Source organism: Tenrec ecaudatus, chromosome 10 (assembly GCF_050624435.1).
Source record: "Tenrec ecaudatus isolate mTenEca1 chromosome 10, mTenEca1.hap1, whole genome shotgun sequence".
Lineage (NCBI taxonomy): Eukaryota > Metazoa > Chordata > Mammalia > Afrosoricida > Tenrecidae > Tenrec > Tenrec ecaudatus.
The window spans coordinates 138,214,190-138,238,674 of NC_134539.1; the positions used below are offsets into that span (position 1 = coordinate 138,214,190).

At 46.4% G+C, this 24,485-nt stretch overlaps 1 protein-coding gene across 2 annotated transcripts in view; it reads right to left on the bottom strand.

Moving 5' to 3' along the window:
* Positions 1-24,485, bottom strand: part of BRCA1 (BRCA1 DNA repair associated) — a 67,121-nt gene that overhangs the window by 8,339 nt on the left and 34,297 nt on the right. For both annotated transcript variants that reach the window (XM_075561874.1, XM_075561873.1), the window contains exons 13-19: positions 19,402-19,528; positions 14,864-15,042; positions 13,185-13,462; positions 10,829-10,916; positions 4,716-4,793; positions 4,296-4,336; positions 1,534-1,617 (exon numbers count right to left, since the gene is read on the bottom strand). In XM_075561874.1, coding sequence (XP_075417989.1) covers positions 1,534-1,617; positions 4,296-4,336; positions 4,716-4,793; positions 10,829-10,916; positions 13,185-13,462; positions 14,864-15,042; positions 19,402-19,528 — 875 coding nt within the window. The remainder of the gene's footprint in view (positions 1-1,533; positions 1,618-4,295; positions 4,337-4,715; positions 4,794-10,828; positions 10,917-13,184; positions 13,463-14,863; positions 15,043-19,401; positions 19,529-24,485) is intronic.

A 24,485-nucleotide genomic window follows, 5' to 3' on the forward strand; every position in this document is an offset into this window, starting at 1 on the left:
CACAGCACGTGGCTAGCAGGTTAGGAATGGAGCCCTCGCTACGACAGCCAGAGGCAGCAGGAGAGCAGCAGGGTGCGTCTGTTTTGAGAGACGCATTTTGCCTGTGTCTCACTCTGTGCCAACTAACCGTGCTTTCTAACTGCCGGCGGGGCAGCTGCTCGTGATGCTTGGGCTTCTGCAGCGGCAGCTCGTCAGAGCCCGGTGCTGCCGTGGCAAGTACAAGAGTAGGAATCTGATCAAGCAGGCTGACACCCACTGAGGAGGAAGTCTAGTTTTGAGATAAGGAATGTGTCTTTTACACATTTCTTGTCCATAGGAAAGCCTGGCGGTGACCAGAGTACTTTCAGAATGTTGTTACTTTGAGCAGGCGCTCCGCCATCAGTGCCATCCAGACGCAGGACAGACTCCACAGCACTGAGCCTTCCCAGGAGGAAGGGAGCGCTGCTCCCTCTGCCCCACGCGCGGCCGGCGGGTCAAAGACAGGCGGCTTGCTCACGCGCGGCTCCCTGGGGGAGGCAGAGGGAGAAGTAGGTCTGGCAGCTTTGCTTGGCACCTGGAGCAGTTATGTGAGAGGCTCAGAGGGTGAGGGGCCGACCTCGGGACCTAATTTGTGACCATTGCTCAAAGCAGCTTTCCATCTCAACTGGTTTCTCTCAGACGTGTGTTCAGGGAGCGGAAGGTGTGCCATCTGGGGACGTTCTGATGTGCCCAGTGGTGGACTGAAAAGGAGGTGCACAGACTGGGGCCATCCGGCCCCGGGTGACCTGAGAAGCAGTCTGCTTGGGCTTCACAGGCAGGTGTGTTTCTGCCCGACTTCTGTCTGAGAAGACACTGTCTTGCTTTGTCACCTGCTACAGGTGATCGGGGAAAGCCACAAGTGTTCCAGGGCCTCGAGCCCGTCACTGGCAAAGCTGCAAGAAGAATGTGCTACTGTTTTCTCTGTGGAGCTTCAGTAACTTTCCAAAGGGCTGTGGGATTGTTAAGGAAAAGCTTGATGGCGCTGACGACCCGGGCTTAACCTCTAGTCCCGTCCCTCCAAAACAATGTGACCTGCAGTGACTTAAGTAGCCTCTCTGAGCCTCAACTTCCCTTTCCGTAAAATTGCCATGATACCAGCACCCACCTCGCAGGACTGTGTAAAACTGTTAATTAGCTAGAAAATGGTTGAGGGCTGAGGGCAGCCCTCAGCTCTTGGCAATCACCTCTCTGGCATGCTTCCGCAGGCAGCACCACGAATCTACACACTGCTCGCTTGAGAGAAAGCCCGGTGGTGAACGGGAGAGAGCAAGGCTCTGGATTAAAACTGGATTCAGATTTCAGTCCTGTCACTTTCTGGCTGAGACTGGAAGTCCAGACTGAACTCCCCATCAGGCAGCCTCTGCATAACCGGCGGCTCTCTTACAGGAAAGCACCTTTCCAGTGCTCTAGCGAGGAAGGAGCCTTGCCAGATGAAGACGATCACCTCCTAAGGGGGCTGGAACACTGGGGTGGGGTGGCTGGATTTTTTGCCTTTAAAAACACGGGGCCTTTTACCTTTCTGTCGTGGAATTCTCTTGCTCGCTTTGGACCTTGGTGGTTTCTTCCATTAACAACATCTCCTCTGACTTCAAAATCAGACTGAAAGAAACCAAACCCCCAAACCGTAAGTCAGAGAAAAAGAAGGCCAGTCAGCAGAAGTGGAGCAGACATGTCCTATTTCAGGGGTTCAATTTCACTAGGCAGAGTTCTGACCAAAAACAAAAGACATCATTCTTAATGGGAGACTTGAATTGCCCAGCATCTTGGCTCCTGAAATCAATTCACTGAAGCAAATCTTTGTGGGCAGAAATTAACAATCGGCTTTTCACCTCGCAGGGACTTAAAGCACTTTAATCTTTTTCCTTTTTTAACTTTAATTTGCAACATCTTTCTCCTCTCAAAACATTCACTTAGCATTTAGACGAAACTGCTAATACAGTCTTAAATCGGTTGTGTATTAAATCTAAAGAAAGAAGCACCTCTCAGATTTCAGGTGAGAAGAGTTATACAGTAAAGAGACCACATGGCAGAAATAGGTAATTGACACACTGAAAGAAGGTACTTATAGGTTTTTCATGATCACTAATCACAGTCAGAGGTGAGGTAGTAAACAAAAATGAAGGGACTGGGGAGGTTTGAGTTTGGGGGAAGCCTGGAGAGGATGCTTAGGAACACTTCAGACGGGAACTCAATGGGAGGGGAGACCCCCCCCCTGCGGCCAAGGGCATCAAGAAGCCAGGTGTGAGCGGAGCTATGGCGGGTGAAAGCTTTGCCATCGACTTGAACAGGACTTCCAAATTCATCGTCTTGAGACCCTTGGGTTTTATCCTGTGTGTCCAATAGCTCACTTGACCTCTCCACCTGATGTCTAGCCTAAACCTCAAGTCTGAAACAGATCGCTTTTGGTTTTTTTGGGGGGGAGGTTGAAACAGACAACTTTATTCCATTCCTGTCTCCCCCTTTCCCAACATGCTTTGTTCCTCTCCCAGGTCTCCACTATTTAGTCTTAAATGACTCACACACACTGACGCTCACGCCCCTGAATGTTGCCCTTAATTCCATCTTTAACTTCATCCTATCTCCAAATACAACCCAAACCAACCTCTTCTACCACCTGCATGTCCCCAGTTGCTCAAAGACCCAAATCCAAGTCCCTTACAGTGGCTTACCAGCCTGTCAGACCTGGCCCTTGCCTATGACTTTCTACCCCTCGCCCAACGCCCACTGGCTACACAGACTTCACTGATTACTACTCTCCAGTTATACCAGGGAGCCAGAGCGGTGGGAATGCATTGGGCTGCTAACCACAAGGCCAGCGGTTCAAAACCACCAGCCATTCCACAGGAGGAAAGAGGAGGCAGGAAACTGTGAAGACTGACGGTCTCAGAAGCCCATGGGGCAGTTCTGCCCCGTCCTACAGGGAGGCCACCACGAAGCAGAAGCGACTTGATGGCAGTGAGTTTGGTTTGTGATTTACGCTGGCCCCCATTTCTCTCTTTTTAAAATAAACCAAGTTCATGTTTACCTCAAGAACTTAAGGCTCGGTGTTTCCTATAGTCTTCCCCATGGATTCTATCTCATCTTTCAGGTTTTAGCTCATTTCTTTCAGAAAGGTCTTCGCCGGCGAAAAAACAGCCAATTGCTCTGCCCTCTGGTGGCCTGTGGGTTAGGGCTGAGCTGCAGTTTGAAAGCCCTGCCAGGAGAAACACGGGGCGTCTGCCCCGGAAAGACTTCAGCCCCGGAAACCCAAAAGAGGCAGTTCTACTCTGACCTACAGAGGCTGACAGGGGTCAGAATGGACTTGATGGCAGAGTGTCGAGTTTACCCGCAGCCAGCTGCTAGCTAATGGTTTGGGTGCCGGTGAACATTTTACTGTGGTTTGGGTGAATATTGGTATCTTAATGTCAACTCTATTTACTGTATGTTTCCCTTCACGACACGTGAGTCTCCAGCAGAGCAGACACCTGGTCAGTCTTTTTACTCCTACAGCCGTAGTAAACACAACGGAAACCCAAACCCACTGAGACCGAGTTGATCTCAACTCAGTGACCTTACAGAACAGAGCAGAACCGCTCCCGGGCTTCCGAGACTGTAACGGGCGCTTACAGGAGTGGACAGCCTCCTCTTTCTCCTGTGGAGCAACTCGTGGGCTCAAACCCACAACCTGGTGGGCAGTACTTCAATACGCAACCACTACACCACAAGACACCTCCTGCACAGAGCAGGTTCCCAAGAAACAGCCACCGAAAAGTAAAACAGAGATGCCATTTCATTATAAACATGCTAAATAGTACACAATAGTTGAGAACTGCTTCGCTAATTTAATTTTGCCTGATGTGTTGTCACCAGCAGCTCCTAGATGGCTCTGCTCTAAAATGATTCCTCCTCCTACACTCTGTCTTATTTACCTCTCGCTGTTCTCAGCATCATCAAGTGCCACATCTCTCAGAAGAGATCTGATTTCTAAACAGAGACATTTGCATATTAATACAAAGGATTTTTCAACACCAGTGAGCGAATAACCAGTTTTCCAAAGATATTTGTGTGTAAGGTTCAGGTGGGTCAGCTTCTTGGTCTTAATGAATCGCTTTCCCCTCTGCTTTATAAATTCCCTGCGTAAAGGATGGCTTCTTTTGAAACCTAGGATCAAAGAGTGAGCACAAAATATTCTGGTGGGACTGTAGAACTCGATCCTCACTGTAGACAGGGGTCCACCGAGGGAAGGGAGCACCCCGCTTTCCCGACTGTCTGACCAGTTAGTGACACCAGGGACCCACCTCATGCAGCAGCTTTCTTTGCTTCATCGACTGGGCCGCCCCTAGGAGAGAGCACAGGAAAGGTGGGTCGCACGAGTGCGTCGCCTCCTCATTTAGGGCTGATGCGCAATGCAAACATTTTGAAACTGCTGCTGCACATGAATTTCTGCCCATTATTATATAAACCCTACTCCTATGCTGGCATTGCTAGGAGCAGATTAGGTCCTATTAGTTTTGAAAAGAAATCCGTTTTCTCCAACAACTCGAGCTTATCTGAACAAAGATATGCATTAAAGATAAAGGCAGCTTAGTGTTACCATTAAAGACCTTTTGGTAATTCAGACTCAGCAGCAGCAAAAACCTTAGGTGTTAAAATGTTAGGTGTAAAAATACAATTCTGAAGTGTCAGAGGGAGGAGGGAAGAAATTGCATTGTACTTACAGAAATAGCTGACTACCCATTTTCCGCCTGCAATTCCCAGAAAATATTTCAGTGTCCGTTCGCACACAAACTCAGCGTCTGTGAAGTGAAAAAATACACAAGATCAGTAAGTGTGCTATCAATGTGGATGGATGATTCCAACACTCTTGGTTCAGAGCACCGCAGGCTGATGAAAACAGGCCTAGTTCTAGACAGCAGGTGGAAGCTTAGGAAAGGCTGACATGAAGTGAGGATCAGAGATGCCCAGGCTGAAGAGCTCTGTCCTCTTGCGTTCTAAGCATGACCTATGTTAGTCAGGTTGATAGGAGAAGCAACGACAGAGAGCTTTCTTTTTTTATTTTGTATCCAAAATGGATTAGATGGCTTCCCACTCATCTCGATTCAGGGTCTTTGAGTGCTGCTTCCGTCTGAAGGCGCATCCTTCTGCGAGCCTTGCTTGTCCTCCTGACAGAGGACAGTAGAGCAGCCAACACACAAAACAACTGTGTGTGCGTGGCTGAAGACCGGGGCATTTGACACCATGAAGTAGGAGTTGGGGCTCGGCACCAGGCGCTTCTTCCTGTGTTTTCTCTTCTCCTCTTCAGGAGAGGGATGAAGGAGATCCTTTGCGAGAGGCATGATGGCCGGGCGATCGTCAGGGCCGGAAATGACAGAGATCTTTCTTAATGGGGGGTAAGATGTGAATACAAGGTCACTATGAGTCAGAATTGAGTGGCTGGCAGTGAGTCTAACATGTGAAAGTAAAGAAATAAAATAAAATACTGCTGATTGAACTACTGAATTGTATGATATGTGAATCATCTGCCAATAAAACTATAATACTATTCCAATAATAGTATTGGAAAACACTATTGAAAACCTAAAAGTTAATGTGACAATTTTTTAATAAATCATTTTATAGGGGCTCATACAACTCTTATTACAATCCATACATACATCAATTGAGCAAAGCACCCTTATACATTCGTTGCCCTCGTCATTCTCAAAATTCGCCTTCCACTTGGGTTCCTGGAATCAGCTCGTTTTCCTTTTTCCCCCCACCCTCCCTCTCCCTTCCTGTTCCCCCATAATGTGACACATTTTCACCAGAGTTTCTACCTGGGGAATCTTTACTCCCTAATATTCCTTTGAGAGGGGCAGGAAAATAGGGTACTTTTCACTCCACAGAAGCATTTCCAAGAAGCAGCAGCTAAGGATTCACTTCTGTTTGTTTCCTAGGGTTTCAAAGGTTCCTCTGAAGAACTGAGCAAACTGCGGAGAGAACAAGTAGCTTTGCACAGAGAAATGTATTCAACTAAATCTACACGCAGCAGGCCGTCTGCCCCACAGACGTCTGTCTGCACCTTCTAGTTCTTAGAGCTTTTTGCTTAATGGTGGCAAAAGCCGACTTAACAATATGCTTTAAACTAAAAAATTTCAGCTCATTTTTATTTCAAACAAGCAAATGTTACTCTGGTCTTTGAGTTTAAGGACTGGGTGGCTTCAGGTTCAATTTGCATTTTAAAGGTTTCTTTTGCCCTTTCATCTGCTTTGATCCAAACCCATAGCTCCAGAGATATTAAACTTTAATGACATTCATCTCTAAAGTAGTACTCAGTTTGTGGTACCTGGTTCTGCATCTGCTTCCAGCGGGCACGCTTTTCATACAGTAGAAACCCACATCTGAAAGGCTCTAGAGCATGTGTTGCTACCAGGAAGTCTGCACCCGCTGCTCAAGCACCTGCGGCCAAATGCACATGCTGCAGTGGACCCCGGCATTTCCAGAAAGGCTTTCAGAACTGAGCCTCAATCTGCGTACTCCTTCCCTGCCACCCCCATGCACTGGTCTTGGCTCAGCTTCCGGAGCCCCATAAGTGAGTCTAACTCCCCTTCCAGGTAACAACTGTTCAGCTATTTGAAGACGGTTACCTTGTTCCCTAAAGTCCTCTCAGTTCTCTGCATTTCAAATAATATCATTTTGACTTCCAATCTCTATTCCTCAACTTCTACCTCTGGATGAATACTTCCCAGTTGGTCAAAACCAAACGCACAGCCATTTTGACTGGCAGCAACCCGCTCTGTCCGGGACCTTGGTGAAAAGAAAGCACGGGACTCTGACCAGGCCCTTCTTGCAGGCAGTTAAGAGCTCACTTTCTTCCCCTCCCTCCCACACCCTCAAGAACAGAGCTGGGCAAGGTCTTGTCCTCACCTGCTGCAGAATTTGGCTTATAGTGATGTGGCCCAATTTTAATGAACACTCTTGGTTCTTGTCAGGTGCCATCAGGTTGGTTCCAACCCAGAGATGCCGTGTACAACACAACCAAACCCTGCCCGCCTCGCACACCCCCACAGCTCACTGTGGCATCACTGCACTGAAGGGCTTCTGTTTGCTGGCCCTCTACTTTATCCGACACCATGTCCCTCCTGATAACACGTGCACTGTACCATCCTTGCTTCGAAGGCGCATTCTGGCTACAAAACACACCGGTTTATCCTTCAGGCAGTCCATGGTAGAGTTAACACTCTTTGCCAACACCAAGATGCGAGGCATCAGTTCCTCTGGTCTTCCTTAGTCATCGCCCATATGAATATGCAGCAGATGATTGAAGGCACGCTAGCGTGGCTCAGCCACACCTCAGCCATCAACACCTTTGCTTTTGAAGACTTTTAAAGGAGTCTTCTGCAGCAGACTTCCCCCGTGCAGCGCACATCCTTTGAGTCCTTGGCTGTTTCTTCTACCAGTGTTGATTGTGGAGCAAAGTAAACTGATATCCTGGACAAATTCAATCTCTTCTGTGTTTATCGTGATGCTGCTTAATGGTCCCATTGTAGGAATTCCTGTTTTCCTGGCTCGCATGTTTTACCATCAAGGACCCAGAGGCCTCCTTTAAGCAAGTGAGGTTACGCCAACCTGCATATTTTTATTTTTAAGAAATCATTTTATTGGGGGCTTGTACAGCTCTTATCACAATCCATCCATCCATTGTGTCAAGCACATTTGCACATCTGTTGCCATCATCATTCTCAAAACATTTTCTTTCTACTTGAGCCCCTAGTATCAGCTCATTTTCTTCCCCTCCCTTCCCCACCCTCACGAACCCTTGATAATTTATAAATTATTATTTTTTATGTCCTACACTGTCCAATGTCTCCCTTCACCCACCCTTCTGCCGTCCGTCCCCCAGGGAGGGGGCCATAAGTAGATCATTGTTTCTCCTGCATATTTTGGATGGTGAATGAATCTTCCTCTCATCCCAATGCTAGTTCTCCTTCCTAGGATGCAGCCCACAGATAGTTGTTCAGCATAAAGAGGAAGGATGCAACCCTGACACTCTTCTAACTTTTGACCCATGCAGAAACCGTTTGCTGTTCCCACACTGCCTCTTGGTCTCTGTACAGGTTCTGAATGAGCAAAATGAGGGGTTCTGGGGTTCTCATCCTCCCCAATGCTATCAATCACTGGCTATGATCCGCACAGTTGAATATGTTTAGGCAGTAAAACGTCTTTCTGGTACTTTGAGGATGGCAAAGAGGCCACATCTTCTGACCTCCTCTGACGACACAGGGAGGAGGAGAATCCAGACAGCCACAAAGCAGCGCTCAGACATGCCCACACCCTCCATCTTTCTCTCTTCTTACCATTAGATAAACTTTACTGCATCACAGACGAGGCTGCAGGAATCACCTAGCCTGTAGGTGGACACCTCTTACATCTTACTCATCAGCCTGCGGAACGGTGCCTTTTTCAGAGACAGCTGACATCCCAAAATTCTCGGATATCCGTGTTTTCAACTGTCCTGGCTTGTTGAATTTCATACAAGCTCGATGTATTAACCCATCTTTCTGGGCTTGAGAAATGGAACAGGCAACACCTGTGCTCATGGGAACCCTCCAGATATACTCTTCACCCAAGAAGCTGTGGATTTCAACGCGACATGCGCGCTCCTGAATAAACTCCTGAGGGGGACGCGGGCACACACAGACTTCATCTCCTATTGGAAGCCCAGCGTCACCCCCTCGGTCATGTTCTGTCCGTGACCACAGATGGAGCAGACTGCAGCCCGGTCCTTCCTTTCCCACCATTTGTCAACACACAGCCTCTTCCTCCTCCCAAGCAGACGGAGTCCTCTGTTGCTGTGATTGAATGCACTCCACAGGGTTCCCCTGGGGCCCCTTCAGGGAAATGGCCTGGTTGCTTAGAATGGTTTTTATTCTCGCAGATGTGGCAAAGAGGTGCCCTCCATCTCTTTACCCTATTATGACACCAACTATTCGTCCCACCACACTCTACTTTTCTTCCTGGTTCTCCCATTCGTCCAGTGGTCACAAACTCACGGGCAACACTCACAATTATGGGGGTTGATTGGAGAAGCTAAGAGGCTGCCACAAACCAGATGTGAAAACACTAAGGATATACTCATTGGTCCACAACAATAGCACTCATCTGTCAGCAGCCAACAATCTTTCTCTCTCCCTCGGATCCACAGCCTGTTGGCCACATGGTCACTTGGCCTCCGCCTCCATGGGTCAGAAGCTCACCCATTGCTCTGCCTCAGCCTCACAGTCTCAGCACCGCTCCTCTGCTCTGTTCTTTGGTTTCCTCACTCCGGTCATTGTTGCCTCTTGAAGCAGAGATCTTGAATGTGAGCCGTTGCTGGATCTCCTTCCAGCTTGATCCACACACCCTTCTGACTCTGAATGGAATTTTGGGCCGTTTCCTGTCAATGCAGCCATTTTCCACCTGTGCTTTATTAGTGATCTGTTCAATCATTTACACATTCTGTTTTATCACCTTTCTTTGGAACGGGTACAAAGCATGGTAGTATAAGAAAACAGAAGTTAGGAAACCCAAAGGGGAGACGTTCAGCATTTATCAAGCTGAAAGGGTTGAAGAAAAAATTCAAGCCTCGAGTTGCAATATGAAAGAATTCTAAGAAGAAAATACTGAACGAGGCAGGAAGCATCGAAAGATGAAGAAAGGAAGACAGGATCACCGTATCACAGAGAGATGGTTGATAAGCAACAGTTTCAGGAGATAGCACATGATCAAGAAGTGAGGCATAAGCGGAACAAGGCTAAGCTTCAATGAGGAAATTGGAGAAAAGCCCCCATGAACTGACGGAATGTCAGTGAGGATGTTTCAAGGAATGATGAATACTGGACGCTCACCTATGCCAGGAAAGCTGAGACAGCTACCTGGTCACCCACCCAGAAAGATCCAGGTGGGTGCCCATCTCAAGAACAGAGGCCTTCCCGCCTTTAAAGGAGCCCTGCTGGCTTACTCAGACTTACCTGATCGTCAGCTGAAAAAGCCCAGAGTTCCCTTTACCACGCAACTCACACTGGAGACATCTTAGGCTATCTCAGAATCAACACCAGGCCTGCTCGCTGAAAAATTCTCAACCACCCTCAAACTAGGGGCTACACGGGCTACGTTTTGAGTGGAGGCCGTGTGCTTCCCCATCCCCCGCTTTGCTCCCCTGCTCTTGTTCCTCCGGGACCAAGGCTCTGTCTCACCACCCATCCCTTCGTCCAGGGGAGGGCAGCGCAGATAATGTGGAAGTAATGGCTTATCACCTTCCAAATAGTAACCCCAAACAAAAAGGGGTCAGGAAGTAGCAAAATTAGGATTCTTCCATAAACCAATCACTGACTGACTATTGGGAAACTGGCCTCCATGCTATGCTCAATGTACGGACTGACGGTGGCCCCTCAAACATACTGCGAATGCAGACCTCTGTGCCTGTGGGTATAATCCCATTTGGGAATCGGTTGTCTTTAAGTGCAGGGTGTGTCTTGAGTCAATCTCTTATTAGATAGAACAGGAACCGATTAAGCAAGCAGAAATGGGGGCAGAGGTCTGTGGGCCTCTTGAAGGCCACCTAGGACCAACAGCTCAGAGCTCAGGGCCGCCTCCAGATCTGAAAGAGGAAGCCGTCTTCTAGAGGTCGCACCCTGCATGCTTACTTCTCGCTTCCTAAAGGGTAGGAACGTCCATTTGTTTGCGAGAGCCACCCAGCTGTGGCTCTAAAATGATTTTTTTGTAGCAGCACTAGATTACCAAGACACTCATCAGATATTCTCACATCCTCATGCAGCCTTGGGCTACGTATTGTGTTACAGCTTTGTCATACCTGTTTTCATGATGACATGAGTAGTCTCTTCAGTAATCTCATTAGTTAAAGTGCAGTTGTATTTTCTGGCAAACTTGTGTACAAGCATCTGAAATCAAAGGAATACTGCATTAAAATAACATTATTTTAAGTACACAGTTTAGCGGATTCGTTATTCTAGCTTTTAACCTCCCGCCCCCATCATTCTAGCTTTAAGTGTCTATTTTTCTCAGGAAAGGTACATTTATTTTATTCTAACACTGCTGAAGACTCAAATTAATAATTCAATAAAAATCATATGCAAATCAGAAGAAACACCGAGAGCTCACACTAACAGACATGGAAGCAAAATAATATGAGTTTTGTCTTTAGGAGCAGACATCATTTGATTCCCAAAGGTAGCTTCTTTGCAGGGTGACAGTCCATTCTATTAACATTGAGATTTATCAGCCCGCACGTTCTAAGCTGAGGAGCAACGAGCTCATGTGGTATGCGGCTTCAACACAAGATCTAACCCTCTAAAAATTACAAAGCACTCCAGTCAAGAAGCTTCCAAAGGTCAATGCAAAAACTCTCCATCTCATCTTAAGATGAAGGACTGGAAGAGACTCATATTCTTCTCAAAAAAAAAAAAAATCTAGAGCTGTCTAGCCACAACCCATCAACCAAATGAAAATCAATAGGGCAGTAGGAGTAATTAGCCAGGCCCACTATGGGTGCAGTTGTTGGGTGAATCACTCTGTTTACCGAGGGCCATCGTTTACCAGCCGCCCACCCACAATCCTGCAACAGAGGTCAGGCCAGCTCTCGCTCATGCTCCTGCACTCCGCACGGCCACAGGGCTCGGAAAGAGGCAGGCTAGAGAAGCAATGACACCCTCCCCCTCTTACCACTGCCCTCTGCCGGGATCATTAGCAATTCCGAACTGATTAATTGCTGAAATCCCGGCCCTGAAACAGTGCTGGTTAGAAGAGGAGCCGCTGAAAAGATCATCTTGATGTGGGCTTTAGAATTAATCACGTGTGATGCAGTCAGCAGCTTGCATCACACGTTTACCACACTGCACCACGTCTGAGGGAGCTCAAAGTTCCCTCTTTGCTGTTTTAAAGACGAGCTGCAGCTCAGAATTGCCCAGGGCAAGCTAGATTAGACAATTTTAGCCCTCTCTGAAAAGTTGAGCTCTCAAAACAAAGAGAGAGGAGTGCTCACTCTCAGTGAATGAACAGCCACGCTAGACACACCGTGTAGGCAAGTACTCAAGAGCAATATAGGTCGGGATTTTCAGAGCACAGAGCCAGCCTGGCCTGTGGTTGGGAGACGGGGATTTAAGTAGCGATCATCTTGCACTTAGTCACTGTTAACAGCCAGCAAAGCCATCACCTTTGCCCTTTTAGCAGTGCGGTGCATCTGGCCACGTGCAGAGGGGTGTGCTGAGTCACTAACTATGGAGAAGTTAGGCTGAGAAATGGCCCTATCCTAGGAAGGACCCATTACGGAGGACAGCTAACGAGCGAGCCCTGCTGCTCAGTGTACTCCGGCGTGTTAGCTTGCCGGGCATTAGAGACACGCGCTGAGTAACTTCATTCTGAAGTGATCCCAGTGCTGACTAATCACAGAGGGAATGCTCCAGGATTGCTAACCGAGGTTCCAGTGGTCCTGATATTTCAATGCATCGTTTTCCACATTGTGAAGCAATTCCCATTTCTGGCATGAGGGGCTCGGCTCCAGGAGAGGGTGCAGGGAAGCCAATGATCAGGCAAGCCCTTCAATACCTGTGCCGCAAGCCGGGGACGGAGACAAATGAATGCTGGAAAACCCCAGTGCGCTGGAGCCATCCTGCATTTGTTCATCTGATGGGCGTCACGGTGGAAAGGGGGAAAGATGGTATACCTGCTTGCTTTCTTAGATCTACAGAAAATGTAACTTCAAAAGCTCCACAGCACACTCAGAATGATCTATTTTCTGTTAATATCTAATCATTATCTTCTTAAATAATTATGAGAGGGCATCAGAAAGTTCATGGAAAATTTCCTTTACTTTGAAATTCCATTTTTTCCCTACAAATGTTCTGAGGACCCCTTCTAGATAGGAAAGAATCCGTGTTGTAAGCTATACACAGGTTCAAATTCTCAGGCACTAATACTCAGTATTACCGTTTTTACTCGTGTATAAGCTGAGTTTTCCAGCACAGTTGTAATGCAGTTTTTGTGGTACAATTAGGTACTTTGGCTGATATTCGGGTCGGCTTCTACTCGAGTGTATACGGTAAATCACATGGAACGGTGCCTGCGTCCTAGACCTAGAATAGCCATCACTACTACCTACTTACAGTCTTCCATGGCTCAGCTAACAGGAACAGACAGACGGACACACTCACAAGTTCTTTCTGAGTCAAGCCCGAGGCCACCAAGGACACGCGTTTGTCGACCCTCTCTGGGGTTCCTGGCTTCTCCGTGCTCGTACTTTCTCCCGGCACATTGCTCCTCGCAGCACGAGCAGCCGTTGGAGAGTTGGTTGACTCTGCCACTTGAAACCGGGGTAACTTGGGTGCAGAGGACGAGGGTGGCCTGCTGCCCCCGGGAGCGGGGTCTGGAGCTCGAGCTTCAGGGGCATCAGAGAAAAGGCTGACTCCGGAGTCTAGGCCAGGGCTTCCCTCTGAGAGGCAGGGGAAGAGGGTGAATCAATGACAATGAATCTGGATTACCACTGTCCAACTCTGCCGAGAATTTAAAAGACAGGTCAAGTTAGTTTCAGAGGAAAATGGCTACCTGAATACACTTTCTACGGAAGTGTATTTCTATGGGAAAATAGCTTAACTTTTCTAAAGGGCAGCTTGGCACTATGTAGCAAAAGCTGTAACATGAATATACACTTTCGGTCAGTAATTTTAGTCTTAGAGATGGATCCGCAACAAAAAATGTCTGTTCCAATAGAATACTGTACTCAAGAGAATTTGAATGTAATTGCTGAATTGTAATAAAAAGGAAAAGTGCCCACAATATATTAAAGATAACTATGAAATAGGATTTATCTTGAGTCTCTATTTTAAAATATACTTTTAAGTAACATGAGTAAAAAAAAATCAATATTTTACCATTAAGTGAGAAAATATAGATAGCTAAATGGTCCCCCCTTTTATTACCTAAATTCTTCAAATTTTTGTCAATGAATATACAGTACTTTTGTGAAAATGAAAAACAATTAAAAAAAAAAAAACAACCCAAAGAAACCACACACCCAACCCACAAAACCAAAAGACAAAGGTGAAAAATGAGATACTGAACTTTTGTTTCTTCACCCACGATACCATCATTTCTTCACTTATCACAGGATCTTACGTCATTACCAACTAAAAGTACGAGAGCAGCCAGCTCTCAGAAAGCAGCATTCTGCCAGGGAGCAAGCACAGCCAAGTAGGATGATGGCCCAGGACACGGCCAAGGAGCACATTTCAGTGCCAGATAGCACCTCTGATGATCATGTGTTTTTGAGGATTAATTTAAAACTTTCTTTACTGATTACAATTTTGATTTACAAGCCATAAAACACACGATTCATTAAAAGTGATTTATAAGGTATAAAATATACAGTAATTTATTGTTCATTAATTCATAAAAGAACTTGCTTTGGGGATTTGACTCATTTTTCAATAATGGACAGGTCTAAAACTCAGCTCTCGGCCTCCATCACGCTTGTCTTAGGCACAGGGCTGCTAACTGAAAAGCCACAGTTTGAAGCCCGCGGCTGCTCCGTGGGAGAAGAGGAGCAGTCGGCGTTTGCAGAGCTTGAGTCTCAGAAAGCACCGTATGCAGCACTTCTGTTCGGTCCTGTGGGGTCGCGAGGAGTCAGGTCAACTTGCAGCAGTGGGCTCGGTGGGCGTTACTTGTGTTACAGTTGAAAATAATAGCACGTAAGTTATTTCTAAGAAACGGGCTTAAGTCTTGCAGCTGCATCCAGGATAGACCTGAACATCGAAGGCTGATTAAGCAGGATATCTTTACTTATGATTCACAGTAAAATGGTTTGGACGAACCATTGGAGTGGACGAACCATTACCTGGATCTTGCTTCGGCAAAGAAGACTGGTCCATTAAACCACGCGCCTCACACTTCCCCGGTGGTTGCATCTGCACATCCACAGCTTCACTGAGCTCCCCCTCGGCCAAGCAGCTTCCACTCTGAAGGGCCCTTGAGTAGACATCCCACCTACTGTCTAACACCTGCAGTTTAGAAGACCTAGAAAGACGGATGAAAAGAGAAACCCCGATAGCTGCTTGTGACAGGACTAACTGGGCAGCCAAAGATAAGGGAAACAGCTCACTGTCCAACAGAGATCAGGAATGACTAGCAAAACAGGGCCAGTCACCAAGTCTGGATTCTAGCTGCCCGCCAGCACGTCATGGCTAACACAGAACGGCTCCCCTGGGGCAGCAGTTCTCAACCTGTGAGCCGAGACCCCTTTGGGGGTTGAACGATCCTATTTCCGATGGTCTCAGGAACCTAGACACTGCTCCTCTATCCGTCTCCAGGCAGGGCTGCCCACATGCAGATAGGTCCACCTACAGGGTCACTACAACAGGAGGGGCTGTATTACAGGGTTGGGGCATTAGGAAGGTTGAGAACCACTGCCTTAGGGGTTGGTCTGAGGCAGTGTATCTTCTGCTTGTTTAAAAGCACGTCAGCGAATCTCACCAAATTATCCACGGTCATTCACTCAAATCCTATACACTACTTTGCTTGAGTCCACGTGGATGTGCTAAACTGAGATCTCACATAAAAACAGAAAGCAGGTTGATTCCAACCTCTTTACACTCATTCTTTGTTCCCGATTTTAGCAGTTTATAGAAGCATCCCGTCCCGTCTTTAAAATGTACGTAATCATTAAAAAAAACAAAGCCAATTATCAAACAGTCAGAAGAGCAGATGCAGCCAGTAATTCCTTTACTCGTTCAAGTGTTTAGGATTTTTCACACTAAAATACCAATCAGCAGATTTAAAGGACCTCCAAGAGGCATTTGTTAACTTAACAGCAATTGGGTACTGACTATGGCTCAAGCACTGACTGAGAAAGACCTAAACTGCCAGCTAGTCTGGTGGACCGCTCAATCCATGTACAGGCTCTCTGACTGACATCGCCTTGGGGGCTGGGCAGCGGGAACTTCAGTCTGAATCGTCAGCATGGTCACGAGGCCATTACCTTTAAACATGGGCTTAGAGCCTCTAGAGGCTAAGCCTTTGGGGGAACAGTTTTATTGATATAAAATTCACACACCACATCGTTCAATGGTTTGAATATATTTCAAAGAGGTGTGCATTCATCTCATCAATTTTAGAGTATTTGCTTCATTCTTGTACTCGATGTTCTTAGCCCCTCATTTCCCCTTAACCTCTCCTGCCATAACCTAAGAAACTATTATCAATCTAGTTATTGTCTCTATAGATTTACCTACAGAGGCCACATCTTTTCATTCTGTGACAGTCACAATGGTAGTACCAAAACCATGAGTTCAACCCACTCACTGCCTTTGAGTCGATTTCAATTCATAGCAAGTCTATAGGACAGAGTAGAACTGCCCCATAGGGTTTCTGAGCTGTCGGTACATTCGGGAGCAGACTATCCAATCCTTTTCCTGTAGACAGGCTAGTGGATTCAAACCACTGACTTATCAGTTAGCAACCTAGTGCTTAACCCCGTTCACCACCACGGAGGGCCTCCTCAATGCAAGCAAGCAGCCTGAAAAATATCCCTTAGTACAATCCAAGACGCTGGGAAAAGATAATATATGATTAGACTGCCAGCCTTTCATCATTTCCACAGAGATAAATTGAAGAATACATGCAGTTACTAGCGTCTCGGTAAGTGCAAATTCTGTTTGTCCCTTAGAATGCTGAGCTGTGTGACCCAAAAAGCTTTGCATGTCTCTGTCCCAAACTTGTCCTTTTACCTTCACAGCCTTGTAAAGATCCAATCAGGAAGCAGGTCAGTACTTTTGGAAATATATGGGGAATAGAAAGGTTATTCCTTAGTGAGGTAGTTAATTGTGCCAACCTGGCTGATAAATGTGGTAGGTTAACTGAAGGGCGGAGGCATAAATGGCTCGGTGAGCCTCACCTTTCTAGTTCTCGGGTCTCTTGCTTTGTGATGATCGGACCAGGGTGCAGTTGCCTTAGCCAGTTCCCTGCTTTAGCTGGCAAGGCTCACTTCCTGCAAGACATTCCCTAGAAAAAGCCACATGGATCTACCCCAATGCAGCCCTGGATGCTGGAGCAGCCGTGTGGAAACCCCTGTCAGCGCTGAGATGCTTACACGTTCACTGATTCGGCTTTCCTCCTGCAGTCGGCATCACAGTGTGTGTTTTGTGAGATGGAGGAGGAGTTTGTGGATTGGTATTGGACATATGGGTTAAAGGGTCAATGTTGGACTTGTGGGCTTGGGCAGTACTGGGTTGGGATGTTTTCTTGATATGTACTTAATCTTTATATAAAACTCTCTCTTATACACGAGTGTCTGTGGATTTGTTTCTCTGAAGTACCCAGACCCACACCCGCAGGTTGTTCCCCACATTATAAGCCAAACCTAAGACTCTGCTTGCAGGGAAGTCCATTATCAACATAGATTTCAACAACCATTCCTAGAACAGCCTCACTATGTCCTAGGGTAACAGTGAGGGGAAGGTTGGCTTGGAGACCTCTTCCAACAAGCTCCAGGCTTGTTCAGGCTTTAATTCTATAATATTCTGATCTTCAGAAGGGATAGAGCTAACTGTACATTTTTCTTTCCCTGTACATTTTTCATGTAGCAACTAATGGTTGTTTTTTTTAAAAAACCCAGAGTCCAATAAAACAAAGCAAGTGCACCACAACACTGAGAGGTTATGATGAGGGCAAGGAATGTACAAATACACTCCACACAATTGATGTACGGATGGATGGTGATAAGAGTTGTATGAGCTCCTAATACAATGATTAAAAAAAATGTCTGTGCACACAATGGGACTGACAGTTCTGGGGGAACAAGGGACAGGGGCAGGTGGTGGGAAAGGTAGTGGTGTTAACAAACCCAGGGACAAGGGAACAACAAGTGATCCAAATCGGTGGTGAGGAGGGTGTAGGAGGCCTGTTAGGGCATGAGACAGGGTAATGTAACCAAGAGGAATTACTGAAACCCAAATGAAGACTGAGCATGATAGTGGGACAAGAGGAAAGTCAAAGGAAATAGAGGAAAGAGCTAGGAGGCAAAGAGCATTTATAGAGGTCTAAATGAAGGCATGTGCATATGTAAATATATTTATATATGAGGATGGGGAAATAGATCTATGTGCATATATTTATAAGTTTAGCATTAAGGTAGCAGAAGGATATTGGGCTTCCACTCAAGTACTCCCTCAATGCAAGAATACTTTCTTCTATTAAATTGGCATTCCATGATGCTCACCCTCCCGACACAACCACTGAAGATAAAGTGGGTGAATAAGCAAATGTGGTGAAGAAAGCTGATGGCGCCCGGCCATCAAAAGATAATAGTGTATGGGGTCTTAAAGGCTTGAAGGTAAACAAGCGACCATCTAGCTCAGAAGCAACAAAACCCACATGGAAGAAGCACACCAGCCTGTGTGATCACAAGGTGTCGAAGGGATCAGGTATCATCAGAACAAAAAGTCATAGCACTGTGAATGAGGAGGGGGGGAGTGTGGAGTGGAGACCCAAAGCCCATTTGTAGGCTACTTACTGGACATCCCGGGGAGGAAACGAGCCAGTCAGGGTGCGATGTAGCAAAGATGAAAAATACAACTTTCCTCTAGTTCCTAAATGCTTCTTCCCCCACTATCATGATCCCAATTCTCCCTTACAAATCTGGCTAGACCAGAGGATGTACACTGGTACAGATAGGAACTGGAAACACAGGGAATCCAGGGCGGATGATCCCTTCAGGACGAGTGGTATGAGTGGCGATACAGGGAGGGTAGAGGGAGGGTGGGCTGGAAAGGGGGAACTGATTACAAGGATATACATGTGACCTCCTACCTGGGGGACGGACAACAGAAAAGTGAGTGAAGGGAGACGTCAGACAGTGTAAGATATGACAAAATAATAATTTATAAATTATCAAGGGCTCATGTGGAGGGGGGAGCGAGGAGGGAGGGGAAAAATGAGGAGCTGATGCCAGGGGCTTAGGTGGAGAGCAAATGTTTTGAGAATGATGAGGGCAATGAATGTACAGATGTGCTTTACACGATTGATGTATGTGTGGATTGTGATCAGAGTTGCATGAGCCCTTAATAAAATGATATTAATAATAACAATAATAATAAGGGACTAAAACTCAGGCTCTAACCACCAGTAAGAACTTTGACAGACAGGCCACTTCATCTCTCTGATCCCAGAGACAATTCAGAGACCTTAATCAATGTCATTCATAATTTGTTATGATCCACTCAGTTGCAGGCTTTGGTGTGATCAATGAAAGATCGGTAACCATAGTAATGGGTGTGCACACAAACGAGGGGAAAGGCGGTGAGGCAATGTGAACAGTGAGAGTTCACCCCAGTCAAGGTGCCCCGTGCTGTGTAGACACTCCAGCGTGACCTGTCTTACCTTTCCTTTCCAGGGTCTTTGTCTTTACTGAGCATATCTGGGGAGGCTTGTAGCTTGGCAGCAGAAAGGCTTTCTGTATTCTCACTCAGAGGATGTTCGTTGCTTTTCTCTGAAGTGGGTGTGGATCCTGTACGTGGAAGGAGGAAACAAAGAGACCTGCTTTACTGCTGTGTCTGAAGGGTGACAGCGATCTTTTAAAAAGCCACAAACTGATTGGTCTCAACACGCACATCAGGCAGAGTTTTATACACATGAGTGATGTAACAGGCAGGTGCTGGAGCCAAATCGAACTAAATGATTAAAACTAATACTGATAATACAGGAACACTTTAAGCCCAAGTAAATAAAGATACCCAGCTGAGCCAAGGCTGAACAAGTTGCGTATTTATATCTTTTTGGCCCTGAATGATAAGGAAATAAGAATAGGGAACAAACTTTTGTCTCTGCAGCAAATTAAACGATGCCCAAACCGCCCAGGAAAACGGACAGAAAAGCACTTGGAGAGCACAAAGCAAATGCCACTTTCTAGTCTCCTGCCTCCCTCAAGGACGTCAGCTGCACGTGCGCACACGCAGGGGGAGTCAGGCGAGAAAGACCAAGACGGTGACATTCTGCTCCACGTCTTCAATCACCGCACACGCACGCACACGCACACGCACACACACGCACGCACACACAAGGCACTGACTGATAAGGAACAGGGAACTAATGCAATAGCCCCAAAGTAAAAATGACGCAGAACAGCCCTCAGGCAATGCTACGGCGTGCCAAGTACGTCCTCTATTCAAACCTCCAAAGATAGCTTGCACCAGCACTTCTAGGAAGTGGCTTCAAGGCAGAAATGTTCAAAAAGCAAAAATTTAAAAATCCCCAATGCGATCGCTCCTGAATGAGCCATTGATAACGGTCTGACTTCCCCATCGCTGCTCCAGCTCACTGCCCGAGTGGCCTCCGATTCACAGCGACCAGAGACTCGGCGAGGAGGCAGCTGTTACAGACAGGACCTAACTTTCTCTGTTTTGGAGCCCGGGCAGTTCCGGGAAGGTCTCTCTCTACAGGAAAGCCTATGTCCCTCTGAGCTTTAGCTCCTCGGTGTCCTTGTGAGTTGGAATCTTCCTGCTCCCAGCTCTGCTCCTTAGCTTGTTTGCTGAATCTCTTTTCAATCTCAAAAGCGATGACTCGTGGCACCCAGACTAAAATGGGAGCGATAAAGAAGAGTACCACGGATGTCCCACCAACGACCCACGGATGACCCAATGACCTACCAACGACCCACCGATGACCCAATGACCCACCAATGCGGGAAGGCTCCATGTTTAAAACGTAAAAGACACACCCTACACTGACCATGTCTCATTAACAGAACAAAGAGATCCCGTTCCCAAATGGGATTCTAATCTCAGGCAGAGAAGTTTATGATTTCCAGAATAACCTTTTTGGGGGACATAGTTTCATCCATAACAATTCTAATTGGTTTTGAGCTCTTACTAGAAAAGGTAAAATCCATAAATTGGGAAAGTTTAAACAAAGGGCTATATTAATTAAATTATCTTTTAAAGGCACTAGGTAGCCTGGGAGGAAATAATCATTGATTCCCTGAGCTAATCCTCAAATGCATTATTTATAATTTCCTTAACACTTTTCTTTTCAGGACATGTGAATTTCAAGGGACACAGGGATTTCCCCTGGAGCTTGCAGTTGCTTAAAGCAAACCAGCTCTCATCGTGAGCCAGCAGGTTTTCCTTTCAGCTGGGTATGCCACCTTTTTATTCATTAATTGACTATGAATTTTTATTGTGAATTAGGTGGTGGTGGTGGGGTTATAGAGCTTTTAAACATAGGTATTGTTTCCCCTCAAAATATAAGGGTAATATATGCTCTCCAAAGTAATCACTCCAAAGTGAAGTGACCACTGAAAGGAGTCTATTGGGGGTGTGGGAGGGGAGGCTGGAGGGAAATACAAGGCAGAACATATTCTGGACCTGACTGAACTGATGATTTCACAACTTGCTTTGATAAAAAAAAGTGAAGGGGTTGGGGAAAACCTCAGACAAAAAGTCATTTATTAAAGTCGTTCATGGACCTGAACATTTAGCATACATCCTCTTTCATTACAGTGGATCTCAAGTTACACAGTAAACTTTTTCTACCTGGGTCAAGAGTCCATACACAACTCAGTAGCACCTACAACACACAGAACAAAACTTTTCTGTTCCTGGTCCTTAATCCTTATTTCAGTCTCTGACTGGCTAGCCCAAGTATGAGAACAGCCTCACGGTGCTCCTTAACACTTGTTCTCATTTTGGGGAGGTGTGTGTGTTACCATTTTATATTCATCCTGGATAGACAATCCACATCCAAGCATGTAATACATTTAACCGTTTTACTGTGCCCCAGAGACTCCCTGTGGAGCGGTGGTTCATGCTTGGCTGATGACTGAAAGTTAGTGGTTTCAACCCACCAGCCACTTCATGGGAGAATGACCGGCAGTCAGGGTCCATAAACATGTACAGCCGTGGAAACCTGAAGGTGCGGTTTCATTCTGCCCATATGGTCACTCTGACTGAAGAGCAGTGGGTTTGGTTCAGGAGACTATGTGCTAAGCACTGTGACATAGACTGGCAAAAATAAAGAAAAGAAAATTGCGAAGGGAAAGAGATATTAAGAAATTATAAACTACATTTTAGTTTAGAACTCATATACTTAGAACCCATTAGAAGATACAGGTTTAAGAAGTATATAACATGGAGACAGTGTGGGAACTGCGCCTGATCTGACCCCACCACAAGAAGCCAAACACTGAGGGTGTGCATGCAACAGAGCAGCAAGGGGAGCAGAGCTAGGAAGTCCCAAGGGAACACCAAAAATAGACTTTGGGGCCAGGGCATGACACCCCATCAGACTCCACTGGAAAACACTCCTATAGGTCAACAAACAGACCTTGAACTACAGGCTTTTCTTTGTTTTTGTTGCTTTGTTTTGCTCTGTCTTGTTTTTGTTCGGATTATTATCTCTGCAGGTCTATCTAGATGAGATAGGCGGGATAAACACTCTGGAGGAGAAAACAACGAACCTAAGGTTTGGGGGGACATGGGAGAGGGAGAGGTGGGGGAAAGGAAGTGGTGTTAACAAACCCAGAGACAAGGGAACAACAAGTGATTCAAAATCAGTGGTGAGGAGGGTGTAGGAGGCCTGGTAGGGCTTGATCAAGGCAATGTAACCGAGAGGAATTACTGAAACTCAAATGAAGGCTGAGCATGATAGTGGGACAGGAGGAAAGTAAAAGGAAATAGAGGAAAGGACTAGGAAGCAAAGGGCATTTATAGAGGTCTAAATAGAGGCATGTATATATGTAAATATTTACATATGATGATGTGGAAATAGATCTATGCACATATATTTATAGGTTTAGTATTAATGCAGCAGATGGACATTGGGCCTCCACTCAAGTACTCCCTCAGTTCAAAAACGCTTTGTTCTATTAAACTGGCATTCCATGATGCTCACCTTCCCCACACAATCGCTGAAGACATAAGCAAATGTGGCCCCGGCTATCAAATGACATAGCATCTGGGGTCTTAAAGGCTTGAAGATAAACAAGCGGCCATCTAGCTCAGAAGCAACAAAGCCCACATGGAAGAAGCACACCAGCCTGTGCGTTCATGAGGTGTCCAAAGAATGAGGTATCAGGCATTGAAGAACAAAAAATCCTATCATTGAGACTGGAGAACGAGGGGTGTGTGTGTGTGCAGAGTAGGAACCCAAAGCCCATCTGTAGGCAACTGGACATCCCCTTACAGATGGATCACGGGGAGAAGACGAGCCAGTCAGGGTGCAGTGTGATGAAACATACAACTTTCCTCTAGTTCTTAAATAAGCCCCCCCACCAACTATCTTGATCTCATTTCTACCTTACAAATCCGGCTAGACCAGAGGATGTACACTGGTACAGATAGGAACTAGAAACACAGGGAATCCAGGGCAGATGATCCCTTCAGGACCAGTGTTGAGAGTGGTGATACGAGGAGGGTGGGGTAGAAAGGGGGAACCGATTACAAGGATCTACATATAACCCCCCTCCCTGGGGGATGGAGAACAGAAAAGTGGGTGAAGGGAGACATAGGACCGTATAAGACATGAAAAAATAATAATTTATAAATTGTGAAGGTTTCACGGGGGAGGGGAAGGAGGGGGAAAATGAGCTGATACCAAGGGCTGAAGCAGAAAGCAAATATTCTGAGAATGATGATGGCAACAAATGTACAAATGTGCTTGACACAATGTATATATGTATGGATTGTGGTAAGAGTTGTATAAGCCCCCAATAAAATGATTAAAAAACAAAAAAAGTACAAACAGCAACAGACACAAACAGCTCCATTTTAAAGTGGACAAAGGTCTTCCATAGGTATTTCACCAGAGAGGACATTCGAATGGCCAAACACATGAGAAGGTGGCAGTGTCATCAGCCATCAGAGCTGCATGTCAAAATCGCAACGAGACACCATTTCACTCCCACTAGGATGGCTCCCAGAACTCTGAAAGCAGCACGTGTTGGTGAGGGTGTGGGGGCACTGGAGCCCTCAGCCGCTGCTGGCAGGAATGCCAAATGGAGCAGCCATTGTGGAAAACAGTGCGGCAGTTCCAAAAAAAAAGGGTAAGGAACTATCTTGTGACCCGAAAGACTTGAAAGCAGATTCAAGAAGAGACGTGCACACCAATGTGCAGGGCAATGCCACGCACACTCGCCACGAGGTAAAAGCCAGCTGGAGGCCCAACAGATGATGGAGACACTAAGGGTACATGCTCCGCCTCCATCCATGCTGCCGAGTGGGCGGAGCTTGGAGACAGGCTGTGTGCAGAGCATACTAAGCCAATCGCAGAAGGAAAATATTGTATGACATCATTCATGCAACAAGGCAAATGTAGACAGAGTAGTGGGGGAAAGGGTGCTGACAGTGATGGGGGAGTTGGCATATTAAGGGTAGGGTCGGTCAGCAATTACATGAATTGTTGGCAATAAGTCGCCCATCTATAAAATGGGCCACTGGCAAAAGTTGTATATGTTTACAATATTGACAAAA